Genomic DNA, 14,782 nt, shown 5'->3' on the forward strand with positions numbered 1-14,782 from the left:
AAACATTTTGTTTATATTTCCAGACCACCACTCATATATAATTTATTTTAAACAAAAAAGGAACATAAAGCACTAGTATGATTTGAATCTTCCAAGAGAAACCGATCTTTTTAGTTGTTGATACATTAATCTTGTTGTGTAAACCTCTAAAACCTTTTACAATAAAACAAAACAAAGCTATTACATCATATATAATGTACATATAACAGATATGAAGAAAAGAACTTCATGTTTGCATTTCAATTAAACAAAATCTACTACTTTTTTTTCGCAGCAATCTGTCATTCAATCTGTCGTTAAGTTAAAGCAAAAGGTGGCATTTCACCAGAACTAGCATTTCCCATGATGCTTTTCCCTTTCCTTAGTGATGTTACTTAAAGAGCATGTTAATGTTCACAAAACGGACAGGTGTGAAGTGCTCACTTCTGCTCTAGACAAGGAATGATTTGGAGTCAGCATCATCAGAAGACTGAACTATATGTAGCTGCTTCACTACAGTCAGTCCCCAGGACCGCCTCCGAACGCTCACAGTCTTAGTGTTGACATTAGAGGCTCCACGGCTGAAAGAAATGAGCCTTCAAACTCCTGGTCTGAGAAGCGGGTGACGGACAGACGTGCCCGGCGGCGGATCTCTAATCGAGCTGCAGGAGTCATGGAAAGGATTCGCTCCATGGCATCTGCATAACTGTCTTCATCGTCTGCCAGGAAGCCAGTTGGACCGTTATCATAGGGAACCACGATGTCCAACTTCGGACCACCGGATTTGTGAGCCAGAATGATTGTTCCTGCAGCCATACACTCCACTACACCTGTGGACATGTGGGAGAAGATGAGAATATCTCAGTGGAACCGTCATAGAAATATCAGGGTTATTAGTTAACAAAACTAAAACCCTAAACAAACATTATTGTTACCCGAAATAATTATATAAATATATAATTTTATATAAATATATATAAAACATTGCCATGTTGTTGACAATTGGCTAATATATAGTTTCATATACATTTATGTCAAAAACGACATAACTAAAGCTAAAATGAAAGATTAACAGGACATTTAAAATTAAATTAAATCAAAATAATAAGGAAGAACAAAATGTAATATCAGTTACTAAAATATATTACTATTAGCTAAATATTATAGGTAATTGCCAAGGCAACATTTCTTATTTTTAGTTTAACTTAACTGTCACCCTGTCCCAAATACGGGACGCCTACGTCCCTTTAAGGGGTTAAAGGACTAAAATAACAAAAAAATAAAAGTAGACTAAAATTAATAAATACAAATAAATAAAAAATATACAGGCATTTAAAGAAATATATATATATATATATATATATATATATATATATATATATATATATATATATATATATATATATATATATATATATATATATAATTTAATGAAATAAAAAAATAAAACTTAAATTTAATTAAAAATATTAAAAAAAAACTAAAATGTTTTTTTTTTTTTTTTTGTAATCTGTATAATGTTATGAGATTCTGCGGAGAGCATGACATTTCTTACCAATACCGAAATGTTCATTCCACATTGTGTGCAACCCGATGGTGGCGTCTGTTAAATCTTTCTTCAGTTCTTCAAATGGGATATTGAGTTTAAACTCCACCCTGTCCACCACACCCAGATCCAGACACAATCCCTTCAACATCTGTACCCTCTCCTCATCCTCCTGGTTACGACATCCACCAATCAACACCAGCTTCACGGTCTCTCGCCCGCCAGGCTCCACCCCCTTCCTGTCCAGCAGTTTTCTAAAAGCTTTGATCTGCAGCCGATGGTCTTTTTCAGGCCGGAACTGACCTACGGACACCACAGAGTGACACTTTTTTCTCTCCTTCTCTTCATCCTCATCTCCAATAGGGATGTCCAGGAAGGCCTGAACGTCGCATGGTGGAAAGACCACACTGGTGCGGTTAGGAGCGCGCCACAGAGCCAGAATGTGTCCTAGAGTCCAGGTGGAATTGACCATGACTACGTCACTACAGGAGCCGGCCAGACCATACAGCAGCGCAAAGACACAGTAGTAAATCACTTTGATGGCACTCAGTACAGGGTTACTGGAGATGTAATCTGCATTATTGAACCTAGAATGAAGATATAAGAATGTATAGATGGAATTATATATGTTAGATTTCTATAGGCCAATCACACTGTATATACACCACCGTTCAAAAGCTTGGCATCAGGAAGAGTTTTATGTTTTTGTAAGGCTGCATTTATTTCTTCAATAATACAGTAAAATGATGGAAATATAATTATTTATTAACTTAAAAGCACTGTACTGATATTTGAAAATGTCCTGTGATGCAAAGCTGGCATTACTCCAGTCTTTAGTGTCACACGATCCTTCAGAAATCATTCTAAAATGCTTTTTTGCGGTTTAAGAAAAAAATCATGGCACTATAATTGCTGAACACAACTGTGCTGCATCACATTTTGGGGAAAAATTAGAATTTTCTTTTAGGAGTCTTTGATGAGTAGAAAGTTCAAAAGAACATTTATTTGAAATACAAATCTTTTGTAAACATGATCCACCTTATTCTTTCATGTGGAAGTAAGCCTATGAGCGAGACCTCTGGTTCATTAGTTCTAAAGGGAAATATCCAGAAGAATTACAGTAAACGGTAAAACTGTTTGCACTACAAACCAGTGTGTTCCTAATTTAGATTTTTAAATACATTAAAATAATATGGTAAGGCACATCAATTTGCAATTTCAAGCAGTAAAATGGTTTGGTACAGTTAAAAATAGCTGGAAGCGAATGAGACCGGAAGAAAGAAAACCTATCAAATGTACAAATGGCCACACCCATTTTTACGGGAAAATTTTTTTGGATGAATATCTTTACTTTTGCTTTTATAATATAAGGAATCAGAAGGAATTTTTTTGGTGTGTATGACAGATAACGGAAATTGAAAGAAAACTTTATTACGTTTGAAAAATTTATATTTTTCTTACAAAAACACATGGATTCGCTATAGGAGGCCTTTATTCCCCCCTCCCCCCTGTAATCTAATTTAATAACAATAATGTGACTTTCTTTACTAACCGTGGGTTTCTTTCTCGAACCACTGACAGCATATCAGTGCTGATGGTTGGGTAGTGCACATAGCTTCCCACAGGACAGCCACCCAGATAACGGAACACAGGCAGGGTGAAGGCATAGCCCATCGAGTCAATGTAGAGATCTGGAACAAACTCAGTCAAGGCCTCCCACCCCAGGAAGATGGAGCCCACGCTCTGCCCCAGAAGGGTGAAGTGTGGGTAAAGTCTGGCCTCCACCAGGAGACGATGTTTCAGGAACACAAACTTAACGGCTCGAGGGAGTCTGATGTTGAAGCGCCGCCGCGCTCCATCTAAAATCTCTTCTGCTGTCACGCCCTGATCACCCGTGTAAACCACGAAGGAAACATCTTGGTACCTGTGTAAATACAGTGGATTAAACAGGGTTTGGATCCAGAATTTTTGTTATGTTCATTCTTTTGTTAAGTTCATGCTGAAGCCCAGCCCTGCTGATTTAAGCATTCAAGAGTTCAGTTAAACAGAGAAATTAATACATTTATATAAAGGTCAGTGATATGCCATGCTCACGTTGCTGTCCGAGGCAAATTAAAATTATAAAACTAGCTTAAGAAATATGCACATAAAAACTTTAAGATAGTATAAAATTATTTACATTTCGTATCACTGTTTATTATATGTTTAATTCAGATATTTTTTTTGCATGCTTTCACTTCCTATTTGTCACTGACCCATAAATGTCTGGCCAAATAAATGGCACACTCTTAAGAGCTGAAGTATCTGACCTGTTTTGAAGAGCCCGTAAAGCACACCACAGCACTCTCTCTCCTCCTCCTCCTGCATTGCAGTACGGGTGGAAGAAGGCCACAGCGGGACGGCCGTCCTGAGCTCTCCTGCTCTTCCTCTTCATCTGCAGCCAGCTTCTCACTCCCATGATGAAGAAGAAGAGGATGGCTGTCAGGACAAGACTCAGATAGAGACATGGCAACAGTAGTGACCATAGTAACCTAGGGAAGGCAAAAACCACATACAATAATACATCTTTCTAATTAATGTCATTTCACTTCATATATATATATGAATCTGTACGGGACGAATGAATGATACATGTGAATAGCTTGTTTCTTTTAACATGAACAGAGATTATATTGGCTCCAATTTCACTTGGAAATTTCTGAGGTATTCAAAATATAAATGTTTAAAAAAATGTAAATAAATAGATTCCTCCATTCATTCATCAAAACGGAAAATGAACTGAGCAAGCAATTTTATTATACAATCGTCCAGTAGCAACAACAGTTAGGTGAATTCACTTATCAGTCACTGGCCTTAAATTCTACACAATCGATAAATAATTTACAACTTTTACCTGATTAAATCGCACAGACAGAAAGACAAGTGCTCGTGCGCTGACATCTTCCTCAAAGACGACAACACAACACGTCTGACATCTCTCGTCACAATCCGGAAGCGCTTAACACTGGCCGGATGTTGATTTTTACTTCTTCTGGCGATTTAATGGCTGTTGCCAAACGACATTTTTGCCACCTACTGGTCTGGTGCACAAAAGATAATCTAGTTTATATATATAATAATAATAATAATCGACATAGGCTGCCACCAAGTTGAATGTTTGGTTGAGTTCTAGCCTATGTGTTTTGCTAATCGCAGAGAAATAATGTTCTTAACAGTTGAAATTAAATGACACCATTTATATTTTGATTATACTTATATATATATATATATATATATATATATATATATATATATATATATATATATATATACACAGCAGTTATCATATAGATTTTACAAACAACCATTTGAAATGCTTTAAAATATAATCTACACTGAACTAATTCAAAGTAAAGGTTAACCAGCGAACAAACAGTTCTAGATCAATACTGGCCTCTTACCTTGTCCACACTATTGCACAAACTATTGGGAGACAGAACAAAAACATGAGGCCTCCAATACAACTGGTTTACTTAATATGTTTTAACATCTTCCTTGAGAAGTGTTTCTGCAAATCGGAACAGTAAGTCATATTTTTCCTAAAATGCTGCATTATACAATCATATGTTTTAAGTTGATGTTGTAGAAAGACTGAAATCAGATCTCTGTTGTATGTTAGCATTAACTTGATTAACTAGCAATCGATGTAAAACCTCACTTTAAACAATAAAATGTGAAAAAGGTTACCTGCTGTAGAAAAATGGGATCTCACAGAATTATTTTTTTTCTGACATTTGAGTAAAAGAATAATAATAGAAACAGTAGTGTTTATTTGTTTATCCATTTATTAAATGTGGATATATGACACTTTACAATTACTATAAGTAGAATAGCACATGTTGTTAATAGGTGCGATGTTATGACAACCAAAAGTTTGAGATATACAGAAAATAGTACACTCTCTGCTGAAGTGTTTCTTTTGAATAATTATGTGCGATTATGTAGTACTGTTTAAGTAGTTATGCATCAAAAATATTTGCTACAGTGATACTAGGATAAAAGACTGCAGCTGTTTCTCTCTTCACACACAGTGACCAGGTTTTGGCCATCACTGTATCCACACAGGAACATGTGGACACAGTGCAAAACTTAACAAGTCACAATGAGGTAAGAGGTTACTTTAGATTCTTTCAGAGCATGATTTTATATATCAAATTTGCTAAATATTCTAGGTCCTGAGTTAAGTGAAATAAGAATGATTTTACACATAGCCTTTACAATATTTTGATGGTGGGAAAAAGGACAGTCTGGAAGCAAATGCTAGTTTGCTGATTTAATGGGAAGATATGAAAATGAGTACACAAACAAACAATGACGATGAGACAGCGACACTCAGAGGAGATGGTGAAGAGGTGAGGAATCCAGCTGATGGCGGAAAGAAGGTGAGTAATCCGGATGATGACGGCGTGTAGGCAGCAGGAGAGTGTGGCACAGGAACTGCGGGGAATAGAGCCGAAGGTAAGTGTCCGTGGCTGAGTGAACGTGCGGAGAGTGGATGAGGTTCTAGGGAAACACAGACATCCAAACGCAAACAACACTGAGAGCCAGACGAACAGGGGAACCACATCAAACATTAGACCAAACGTTGCAACGTGCTCTCTAAATCTTGGTTGGTTCGCTCAGATTGTCAGTTGCTTTGGGGATGATAACCCAAAGACAAGCTAACTGACGCTCCTAACAATTTGCAAAACTCTTTCCAAAATTTGGATATAAACTGAGATCCCCTGTCTAAAACCACGTCTACCGGGAGGCCATGAAGGCGAAAGACGTGATCTAGAACAGGGACCGCTGTCTCCTTGGCTGTCGGTAATTTGGGCAAGGGAATGAAATGTGCCGCCTTTGAGAACTGGTCCACTATGGTCAAAACGACCATCATTCCATTAGAGGGCAGGAGGGCTGTAACAAAATCTAGCGCGATATGGGACCAGGGTCTCGAAGGGACAGACAGCGGTTGAAGACGCCCATCAGGAGGTCGGTTAGATGACTTACCACTGGCACAAACTGAGCAAGCCAAAACAAAATCTCGGACATCGCAAGCCATAAGTGGCCACCAGAATCGTTGTCTAACCAACCCATTAGTTCTACTTATCCCTGGGTGACAAGCCACGTTAGAACAATGACCCCACTGAACAACTTCGGACCTTAACTCCTCCGGCACAAATAAACGGTTCGGTGGGCAACCGGACGGAGGCGTTACCCCTTCTAAGGCTGTCTTGACCTTCGACTCGACCTCCCATACGAGTGCTGAGACCACTAATTTCTCAGGCAAAATACTCTCGGGAGTAACGGGACGGGCGGAGGGATCAAAAAGACGTGACAAAGAATCGGGTTTGACATTTTTGGAACCCGGGCGGTAAGATAGGGTAAATTCAAAATGACCGAAAAAAAAGTGCCCACCAAGCCTGCCTGGAATTGAGTCTTTTAGCAGTTCTGATGTATTCTAAATTCTTGTGATCGGTCCAAACAATAAAGGGAACCCCTGAACCCTCCAACCAGTGGCGCCACTCCTCTAACGCTAATTTGACAGCACGTTGGGACAACACTGCTCCTACCCCCACCTCTGATGCGTCGACCTCCACCACGAACTGCCGTGTGGGATCAGGGGCCACAAGGATGGAAGCCAAAACGAAGCGGTTCTTGAGGTAAGTGAACGCAGCCTCAGCTGCGTCCAACCACCTGAACGGAGTACTGGTGGAGGTCAAGGCTGTTAGAAGTGAGGCTAGTTGGCTGAAATTACGAATGAAACATCGATAGAAATTGGCGAACCCCAGAAACAGCTGTAGGGCCTTACGGGAGTCTGGAGATGGCCAATCTATCACAGCCTTAACTTTGTCAGGGTCCATACATATTCCCTCGGACGAAACGATATAGCCTAATAAGGGAACAGACTGTGCATGGAATATGCATTTCTCCGCCTTGACAAAAAGCCCATTCTCTAGTTACCTCTGGAGCACTCGTCTGACGTGTTGAACATGTTCCTGGAGAGAGGAAGAAAAAATCAGTATGTCATCCAGGTAGACATATATAAACTGATCTACCACATCTCTCAACACGTCATTCACGAGTGCTTGGAAAATCCCGAGCGAGTTGGAGAGCCCGAACGGCATCACCAAGTACTCAAAGTGCCCTCTAGGGGTGTTAAAGGCAGTTTTCCATTCATCCCCCTTCCTGATGCTGACCAAATGATAAGCATTACGTAAATCCAATTTTGTGAATATAGATGCTCCCTGCAACCTCTCGAAAGCTGAAGACATGAGTGGTAAAGGATAAGTATTCTTAATAGTAATGTTGTTCAGCTCTCGGTAATCAATGCAAGGTCGCAGCGAACCATCCTTCTTACCCACAAAAAAGAACCCCGCCCCCGCTAGAGAAGAGGAAGGACGGATGAACCCAGAGGCTAAGGAATCAGAAATGTATTTCTCCATGGCCTCCCTCTCAGGAATAGAAAGAGAGTATAGCTTGCCCTTAGGCGGAGACTTACCTGACACTAAGTCAATGGCACAGTCATAGGGACGGTGCGGAGGAAGAGAAGCAGCACGAGACATACTGAACACTTCCTTCAGGTCCAGATACTCAACTGGCACATTTGGCAAAACCATGGTCTCCTTCTGAAAGACAGAAACAGGAACAACAGGACAAGCAGAACCCAGAAAAGACTCATGACATCTCTCACTCCACAATGTGACCGTGTTAGAACCCCATTCCACTCGTGGATTGTGTTTGGACAACCAGGGGTGACCTAAAACAATGGGAGCAACAGGGGAGTCCATGAGAAAAAGGATATGGTTTCTTGATGGTTTCCAGACGTGATGGGTTCTGTATGGTGTGTGACGTGAGGCAGTTCCTGGCCATTGAGTGCGGTGACATGGATGGAGAGAGACACAGGAAGGACAGGAATGTTCAGGTGATGTGCAAGTGAAGAATCAATGAAATTACCTTCAGCTCCAGAGTCCAGAAGGGCTTGACACTCATGATGTTGATTCTTCCACCGCAGTTTCACCGGAAGGAGGGTCGATGATGTTGGTGAGGACTTTTCAGCGGAGATCCCACCCGATAGTAGCCTCAAATTGCCAAACGGGCTGGCTCTTTTACCGGGCATGAGTAGGTGTTATGAGCAGAGCCTCCACAGTACAAGCACAGTCCTTGGGACCTCTTCCATTCCCTCTCCCTCTGGGACCGCCGAGCTCACCTGCATGGGCTCGTGATCGTCGACAGAACCGACCGTGTTCTCTCGACTCAAGTGCCCCCTAACAGGAGAGATGGTCGATCTAGAAGGACTGGGTTGGCGGCCCAGGTGATTAATCCTTGCGTCAACTCGTAATGCCAGTTCAATGAGTCAATTGAGAGTGGGGGGCAGCTCGAGGAGGTAGATATCCTGCAGAACACGGTCGGATAACCCATGCAGGAATCTATCCCACTGCGCCGCCTCGTTCCACTGGCACGTGGCCGCCAGTGTGCGGACCTCGATGGAGTAGTCGGTGACGGAAGATGAACCTTGCCAGAGTTCCGAGAGACGATGGGCCCGGTCGAAGACTCTCTTCATCTCTTCAGAGAGGGCGTGGAAAATGGCACAACACGTGTGTTGATTCTCCCACACCGCCGAGCCCCATAAGGCAGCCTTGCCAGACAGTAATGTGAGCGTAAACGCTTCTTTAGACTCTTCTGTAGTGAAGGTGCGGGGCTGTAGGGCGAAATGCATCGAACACTTGGTAAAAAAGGTTCTACAAAACGATGGATCACCTGCATAGTTCTCCGGCGCCGGAAAATCGTGGCTCTGGCCGGAAGTGGTCCTGGGGAATCTCCCGGGGGACGGACGGTGCAGGCGGTGCGATGGGCGCAGTGGGAGACGTGAGCTGATGGATCTGCTGGGTGAGCTCGGACACCTGTGCCACCAGCGCTTGGACAGCGCGTCCGGTGTTCGAGATGCTCTCCTGCTGCTGATCCATTCTCTTGACACTGTGGTGCATGAAGTCGGAGAGGGTATTGGTGCTTGCTGCTTCCATGGTGGTGAGATCGTTATGTGATGGTGGGTAAAAGGACAGTCTGGAAGCAAATGCAAGTTTACTGATTTAATGGGAAGATATGAAAATGAGTACACAAACAAACAATGACAATGAGACAGCGACACTCCAAGGAGATGGTGAAGAGGTGAGGAATCCAGCTGATGGCAGAGAGAAGGTGAGTAATCCGGATGATGACGGCGTGTAGGCAGCAGGAGAATGTGGCACAGGAACTGCGGGGAATAGAGATGAAGGTAAGTGTCCGTGGCTGAGTGAATGTGCGGAGAGTGGATGAGGTTCTAGGGAAACACAGACATCGAAACGCAAGCAACACTGAGAGCCAGATGAACAGGGGAACCACATCAAACATTAGACAACGATCTCACAAACACAAGACATGAGACAAGCCAATATATAGTGAATGAGTAATGAGTGACAGCTATTGCTGATACAATTAACGGAGACGCCCACAAACTAATCAGTGCAGACGCAGAACACACAGAATTCACCACAAAGTGTAAACACCCCGAGATCACGGTTTACCAACCGTGACAAATATTTGCTGTTCATTGATTTGATTTATTGAACTGACCCTCAAGCTGGTCCTGTGAGTATTTCAGCTAACATGTAATCTCATGTTCTGTTCTTTTTCAGACAGACTTGTGGCAGCCTGCTTCACCCATTTACATTACAACAAACTCTGAAGTTCACCTTTACATTCGGTCAACAAGTGTGGAGTTTGTCACTGAACTCCTACGCAAACATGGCATTGCTTTTAGGTAAGTAAAGCTGGTTAATTTGCTGGAATGAAGACTGTAGGAACTTTTAACCATCTTGTTGTGTTGGGGTCAATTTGACCAACAGTTGATTTAATTGATTGATTGCTTGAACATTGGATACGCTATTTATGTTCTTTTTGATATTTTGTGAAATTTTTGTCATTAAGGTTTATAAATGTAAAGTTTTGCCACATAGATATGTTTTGTTGCAGCTTTTGTGTTGGGGTTATTTTAATACCACCCACCCCCTTTGACCACGCATTGTTTTCTATGCAGTTTACCAAAAATCAGCACTGAAGGATTCAATTCAGTACCTGTGATATTGGTATTTAACGTTAGATACTATTCCTACTTACTTAGTTATCTGTACCTAAGCCACTAAATAGTCATAACTAAATAACTCATTTTGGACATACACATATGTGGATCAAATTTTAACAATAAATAACACAATAAAAATAGATGGAATTTCTTATATAGCTCACCTAGTACATTAGTTTTTGACAAGCTACAATAGTTTTTTGTTTGTTTGTTTGTTTTGTGGTTTACACAAATCTTTATTTTGTGTGTGTGTGTGTGTAAATATTATATATTTAATATAAGATTTGGTGATATTTTGCATGAAGACTAATGGGGGGGTTGGGTTCAATTTGATTCCAACATAAAAGTAGCATCTGGATGTCAACACAACAGGAGGGTTAAGTTACCTTTTTTTAAGAACAAGTGTTATTATTATTTAAATGTCTATTCACATTTATATTTAGCACTTTCTTTTATTACCTAAAAGATGCATATGTTGACAAGCAGCTCCTTGATTCTTAAGACTTTGTGCTTTTGATATTTTTGCAGAATGCTTTTGGAAAACACACCAGCACTAATTGAGATGCAGACCAAAAACGATACATCGGATCCCCGGAGCGGAGGCGTGTTTTATGAGAGATATCATTCTTTAGAAGATGTAAGCTGACAAAAATGAGAAGATTCACCTCAACCTTTCCATTCGTTGAAATGAAAATGTGACACAATTTGACCAAACTTTTGTCTCAGATCTATTACTGGATAAACAAGACCAAGCAAGACTATTCAGACATGGTGCAAGTTATTCTTATTGGGTCATCTTCTGAAAAACGACCACTCTATGTTCTGAAGGTACTCACATTTTATTTAAGGTGGATTTATATGTTATAGATCTGAGCATTGCTTGAATGTATTTTATTTTATTTTGTTTTACTTATTTTAATGTCTGTTTGTTTATCATCATGCTGCAGCTTTCCGGCAGGAGGGAGGAGGTGAAGAGGGCCATGTGGATAGACTGTGGTATTCATGCACGGGAGTGGATCGCTCCAGCCTTTTGCATGTGGTTTGTCAAATACGTAAGTATAAATTAAGTTTAATCTCCTTTTAGCATTATCGTAACCTAAGCTGTCATTCAGTCTGCTTTAAACCACACTTTTTCGTCATACTCAACTTCTTCTCCAACTTCTTTGTTTTTAAACCATTTCACTTTACAAATCTCTATTTTCCATTTGCACATGTGTTGAGGTGTCCTACATCTGTCTGAGCTTGCATATTTAAACTTTGTATCTTAGATGCAGATTTCAAGATCTTAGGTTAGTGCATTAGAGTGGCTGCATAGCTTAGTTTTGGCCATGTTAGAAGTTTAATTCAATTTGTTTTTTGTTTTGTTTTTCTTCAGGCACTAGCATTTTACAACCAGAACACTGAAATCACAGAGATTCTGAACAACATGGACGTTTACATCTTGACAGTCATGAACCCAGATGGATACAAGTACACATGGACAACAGTAAAATGATAAAACTATTATGTTTATTACTATTATTGAAGTCTTGGAATTGTATTAGTACCTTTGCTTAATCCAAATTGAGCACAGTATGGTTTCTAAAAATAATTCCAAGAGAGTCTTCATGGCTTTTATTTATTATTTACCCAAACAGGATCGTATGTGGAGGAAAAACCGCTCATATAACAAAGAGAGCAACTGTCTTGGAGCAGATCTGAACAGAAATTTTGATGCAAATTGGTGCAGTAGGTGTCAAATACTGGACATTCATTTAATTTTTTTTTTATAGATTTACATTTACAGATATTACTTCTAAAACACACACACTGCAGAGCCATTAAATTAAAAAAAAAATTATTTAATGGATTTGTGTATTTGGATAATAATGCACTTAAAAGTTACCCATTCTCTACTGTTGGGCTTGCATATCCACCATGTTTGTAGTTTCTTTAGTTGTGTTTGTAGTTCTAATCAAATTCTCATCCAGCACAATAAGTTATGGGCAATATTAATTGTTAATGTGTGCATGGATTTGCACTTCAAATTTTCACCGCAAATAGTACATTTGGGACTGTCCAGTTCTAATTTTAAATATTATTTAGGACAGGTAGTATACAAATTGGGATACAGTAATAGAGTTCTAATTTTACTTTTGAAGACATTTTAGTTTAGAACTGATATTTCTCTTGGTTTAATTCATCCACTGTGTTCTACAGCACAGGGGGCCTCCGATAATCCATGTGATCCTACATACTGCGGTCCGTTCCCGGAGTCTGAACCGGAGTCCCAGGCTGTGGCACGGTTCCTGCGCTCCCATAAGGAAACAGTCAAGCTGTACCTCTCCATTCACTCCTACTCTCAGATGCTCCTGTTTCCTTACTCCTGTTCCTATGATGAGGTTCCAAACCACAATGAGCTGGTGCGTGAAGTTAATGCAGGAGCATTTGTAGCAGGCCATACTAGAAAATAATAATAATTAAAAAAAATTACAAATTAAATGTGTGTTTCTTTCTGACAGTTTGAAGTTGTTAAGGAGGCCTCAGCAAAGATACGCAGATATTACAGGAATAACTATAAATATGGTCCTGGTGCAAAAACCATTTGTAAGCTTTCTGTCTATTCTTAGAATATGATGATTTGTATTTGGACTTTTCCCTGTTTCTTTGTTATATTAATATTCTGTGTTTCTCTTTAACTAGATTTGGCCCCAGGAGGATCTGATGACTGGGCATATAATCTTGGGATAAAGTATTCCTTCACCTTTGAGCTTCAGGATCGTGGTCGATATGGGTTTCTTCTTCCCCCCAGCTTTATCCCTCAGGCCTGTAATGAGGCTCTGCTCGCAACAAAGGTCACAGCCTTACATGTGATCAAAAAACTCAATGAAGAGCTTCCATAAACAACCTGAGCACCCTCTAACTTTTACTCTTGACTAAACAAAATGTGTATTAAGAACATAAACAGCAAAAGTTAGTCAATAGACAAACATGCCATGTGTGTAAGAAATGTTGACAATAATAATATACAAAAAAATTAACTAAACGTTTAGTTTTTTAGTTTTTTTAGATTGAGGCTATTGATTTGTGTGTTTGTGTAGGTGTATCATATCAAGTGGTTTCATAGTTTACTACACAGCTATTTGTACTACAGTAAAACACATCTTGATATAATACTTTTAGTTTTGAAACATTATCTATAGACAAACTTACAACATAGAAAACATGCAAACACTATGAAATTGTTTATGTATGGTTGGGGATGTAGCAGTAGTCATAACTAGATACAGTTTACTGCTATCTTTCAATAAAAGTTTATTTGCAAACTCTTCATTACACTGTGGGTTGCCTCCATATTCGATGTCTGCAGTTATGTACGGTATGTGTATTAAAGGTGCATAAAAGCTTTTCAGACATATACACATTTGTTTTGCTTAACCACATATGTACAATTGAATTCAGCTTCATATCAGAAATATCACACAAATATTACACCAAAGTGTACCAGAATTGTGACTGCAGTGATGTAGTAACTTAAATATCATTATCTCTGTTCATTTTTGTAATAATATTTCATATTTCATTAATATTTAATATATTAAATTTAGAGTTTGAACTGGAAATGTATAAACAGTTCTTTAAAAGATTAAACAAATCGTCCGATCTTCTGTCATCTTTTATTCTGCAAAAGAAGAGTTAGATATGGTATACATTGCCATTATTACATATGCAGTACTGGAAAATGAACTAAATTGTACAAGTTGTGTAGTTGAATATAATCTTAAATGATCTGCTTCATAAAATATGATCACTGTTTCTGTATATATAAACTGATGTCCAGGATTATACATCAAAAAAGGGTGGCCACCAAAATAAACGATGTTATTGAAAATCAGCTATTATATCTGTTAACAGTTGTTATCTTGAGAAACTGTTCACTGTTGCTGAAAATGTTATTATCCAGTGAGAAATAACGTTTTTGCTTGAATAAAATAATTTAGATGTTACCACACGAAGCACGGTTTTATCAACATTTTTAGTGTAGATCTGTAAAGTAATTTCTGTAAAGCCAATATTTATTTCCTTATTCACAAACAATAGTCTATCTAAAACTAGTCAGTAATGTTATTTTTCACTGA

General features: G+C 39.3%; 2 protein-coding genes across 2 annotated transcripts; one reads left to right on the forward strand and one right to left on the reverse strand.

The window, feature by feature from the left end:
• Positions 1–5: 5 nt before the first annotated feature.
• On the reverse strand, positions 6–4,522 carry alg11 (ALG11 alpha-1,2-mannosyltransferase). The gene is made up of 5 exons (XM_026204334.1): positions 4,419–4,522; positions 3,835–4,056; positions 3,078–3,449; positions 1,535–2,112; positions 6–809 (listed from the first exon to the last, which is right to left on the reverse strand). The coding sequence occupies exons 1-5, from the start codon at positions 4,463–4,465 to the stop codon at positions 526–528; spliced, it is 1,503 nt and encodes a 500-aa protein (XP_026060119.1). The 5' UTR covers positions 4,466–4,522; the 3' UTR covers positions 6–525.
• Positions 4,523–4,932: 410 nt separating this feature from the next.
• Positions 4,933–13,976, forward strand: cpb2 (carboxypeptidase B2 (plasma)). The gene is made up of 11 exons (XM_026204335.1): positions 4,933–5,087; positions 5,596–5,671; positions 10,219–10,343; positions 11,193–11,301; positions 11,391–11,492; positions 11,612–11,716; positions 12,040–12,150; positions 12,302–12,392; positions 12,864–13,066; positions 13,166–13,250; positions 13,347–13,976. Exons 1-11 carry the CDS (start codon positions 5,011–5,013, stop codon positions 13,544–13,546), a joined length of 1,284 nt encoding a protein of 427 aa, XP_026060120.1. The 5' UTR covers positions 4,933–5,010; the 3' UTR covers positions 13,547–13,976.
• Positions 13,977–14,782: the final 806 nt, after the last annotated feature.

This window comes from Carassius auratus, chromosome 26 (genome assembly GCF_003368295.1).
Source record: "Carassius auratus strain Wakin chromosome 26, ASM336829v1, whole genome shotgun sequence".
Classification (NCBI taxonomy): Eukaryota; Metazoa; Chordata; class Actinopteri; order Cypriniformes; family Cyprinidae; genus Carassius; species Carassius auratus.

What these genes read in the sequence shown, in the direction of transcription:
- alg11 (XM_026204334.1), bottom strand. Translation starts at nt 4,465, where the DNA reads ATGTCAGCGCACGAGCACTTGTCTTTCTGTCTGTGCGATTTAATCAG. An exon ending in GTTCGAGAAAGAAACCCACG is followed by an intron (nt 2,113 to 3,077) that starts GTTAGTAAAGAA and finishes TCTTCATTCTAG; the next exon opens with GTTCAATAATGCAGATTACA. An exon ending in GAATGAACATTTCGGTATTG is followed by an intron (nt 810 to 1,534) that starts GTAAGAAATGTC and finishes ACATGTCCACAG; the next exon opens with GTGTAGTGGAGTGTATGGCT.
- cpb2 (XM_026204335.1), top strand. Translation starts at nt 5,011, where the DNA reads ATGAGGCCTCCAATACAACTGGTTTACTTAATATGTTTTAACATCTTC. An exon ending in AAACATGGCATTGCTTTTAG is followed by an intron (nt 10,344 to 11,192) that starts GTAAGTAAAGCT and finishes ATATTTTTGCAG; the next exon opens with AATGCTTTTGGAAAACACAC. An exon ending in TCCTGGTGCAAAAACCATTT is followed by an intron (nt 13,251 to 13,346) that starts GTAAGCTTTCTG and finishes CTCTTTAACTAG; the next exon opens with ATTTGGCCCCAGGAGGATCT.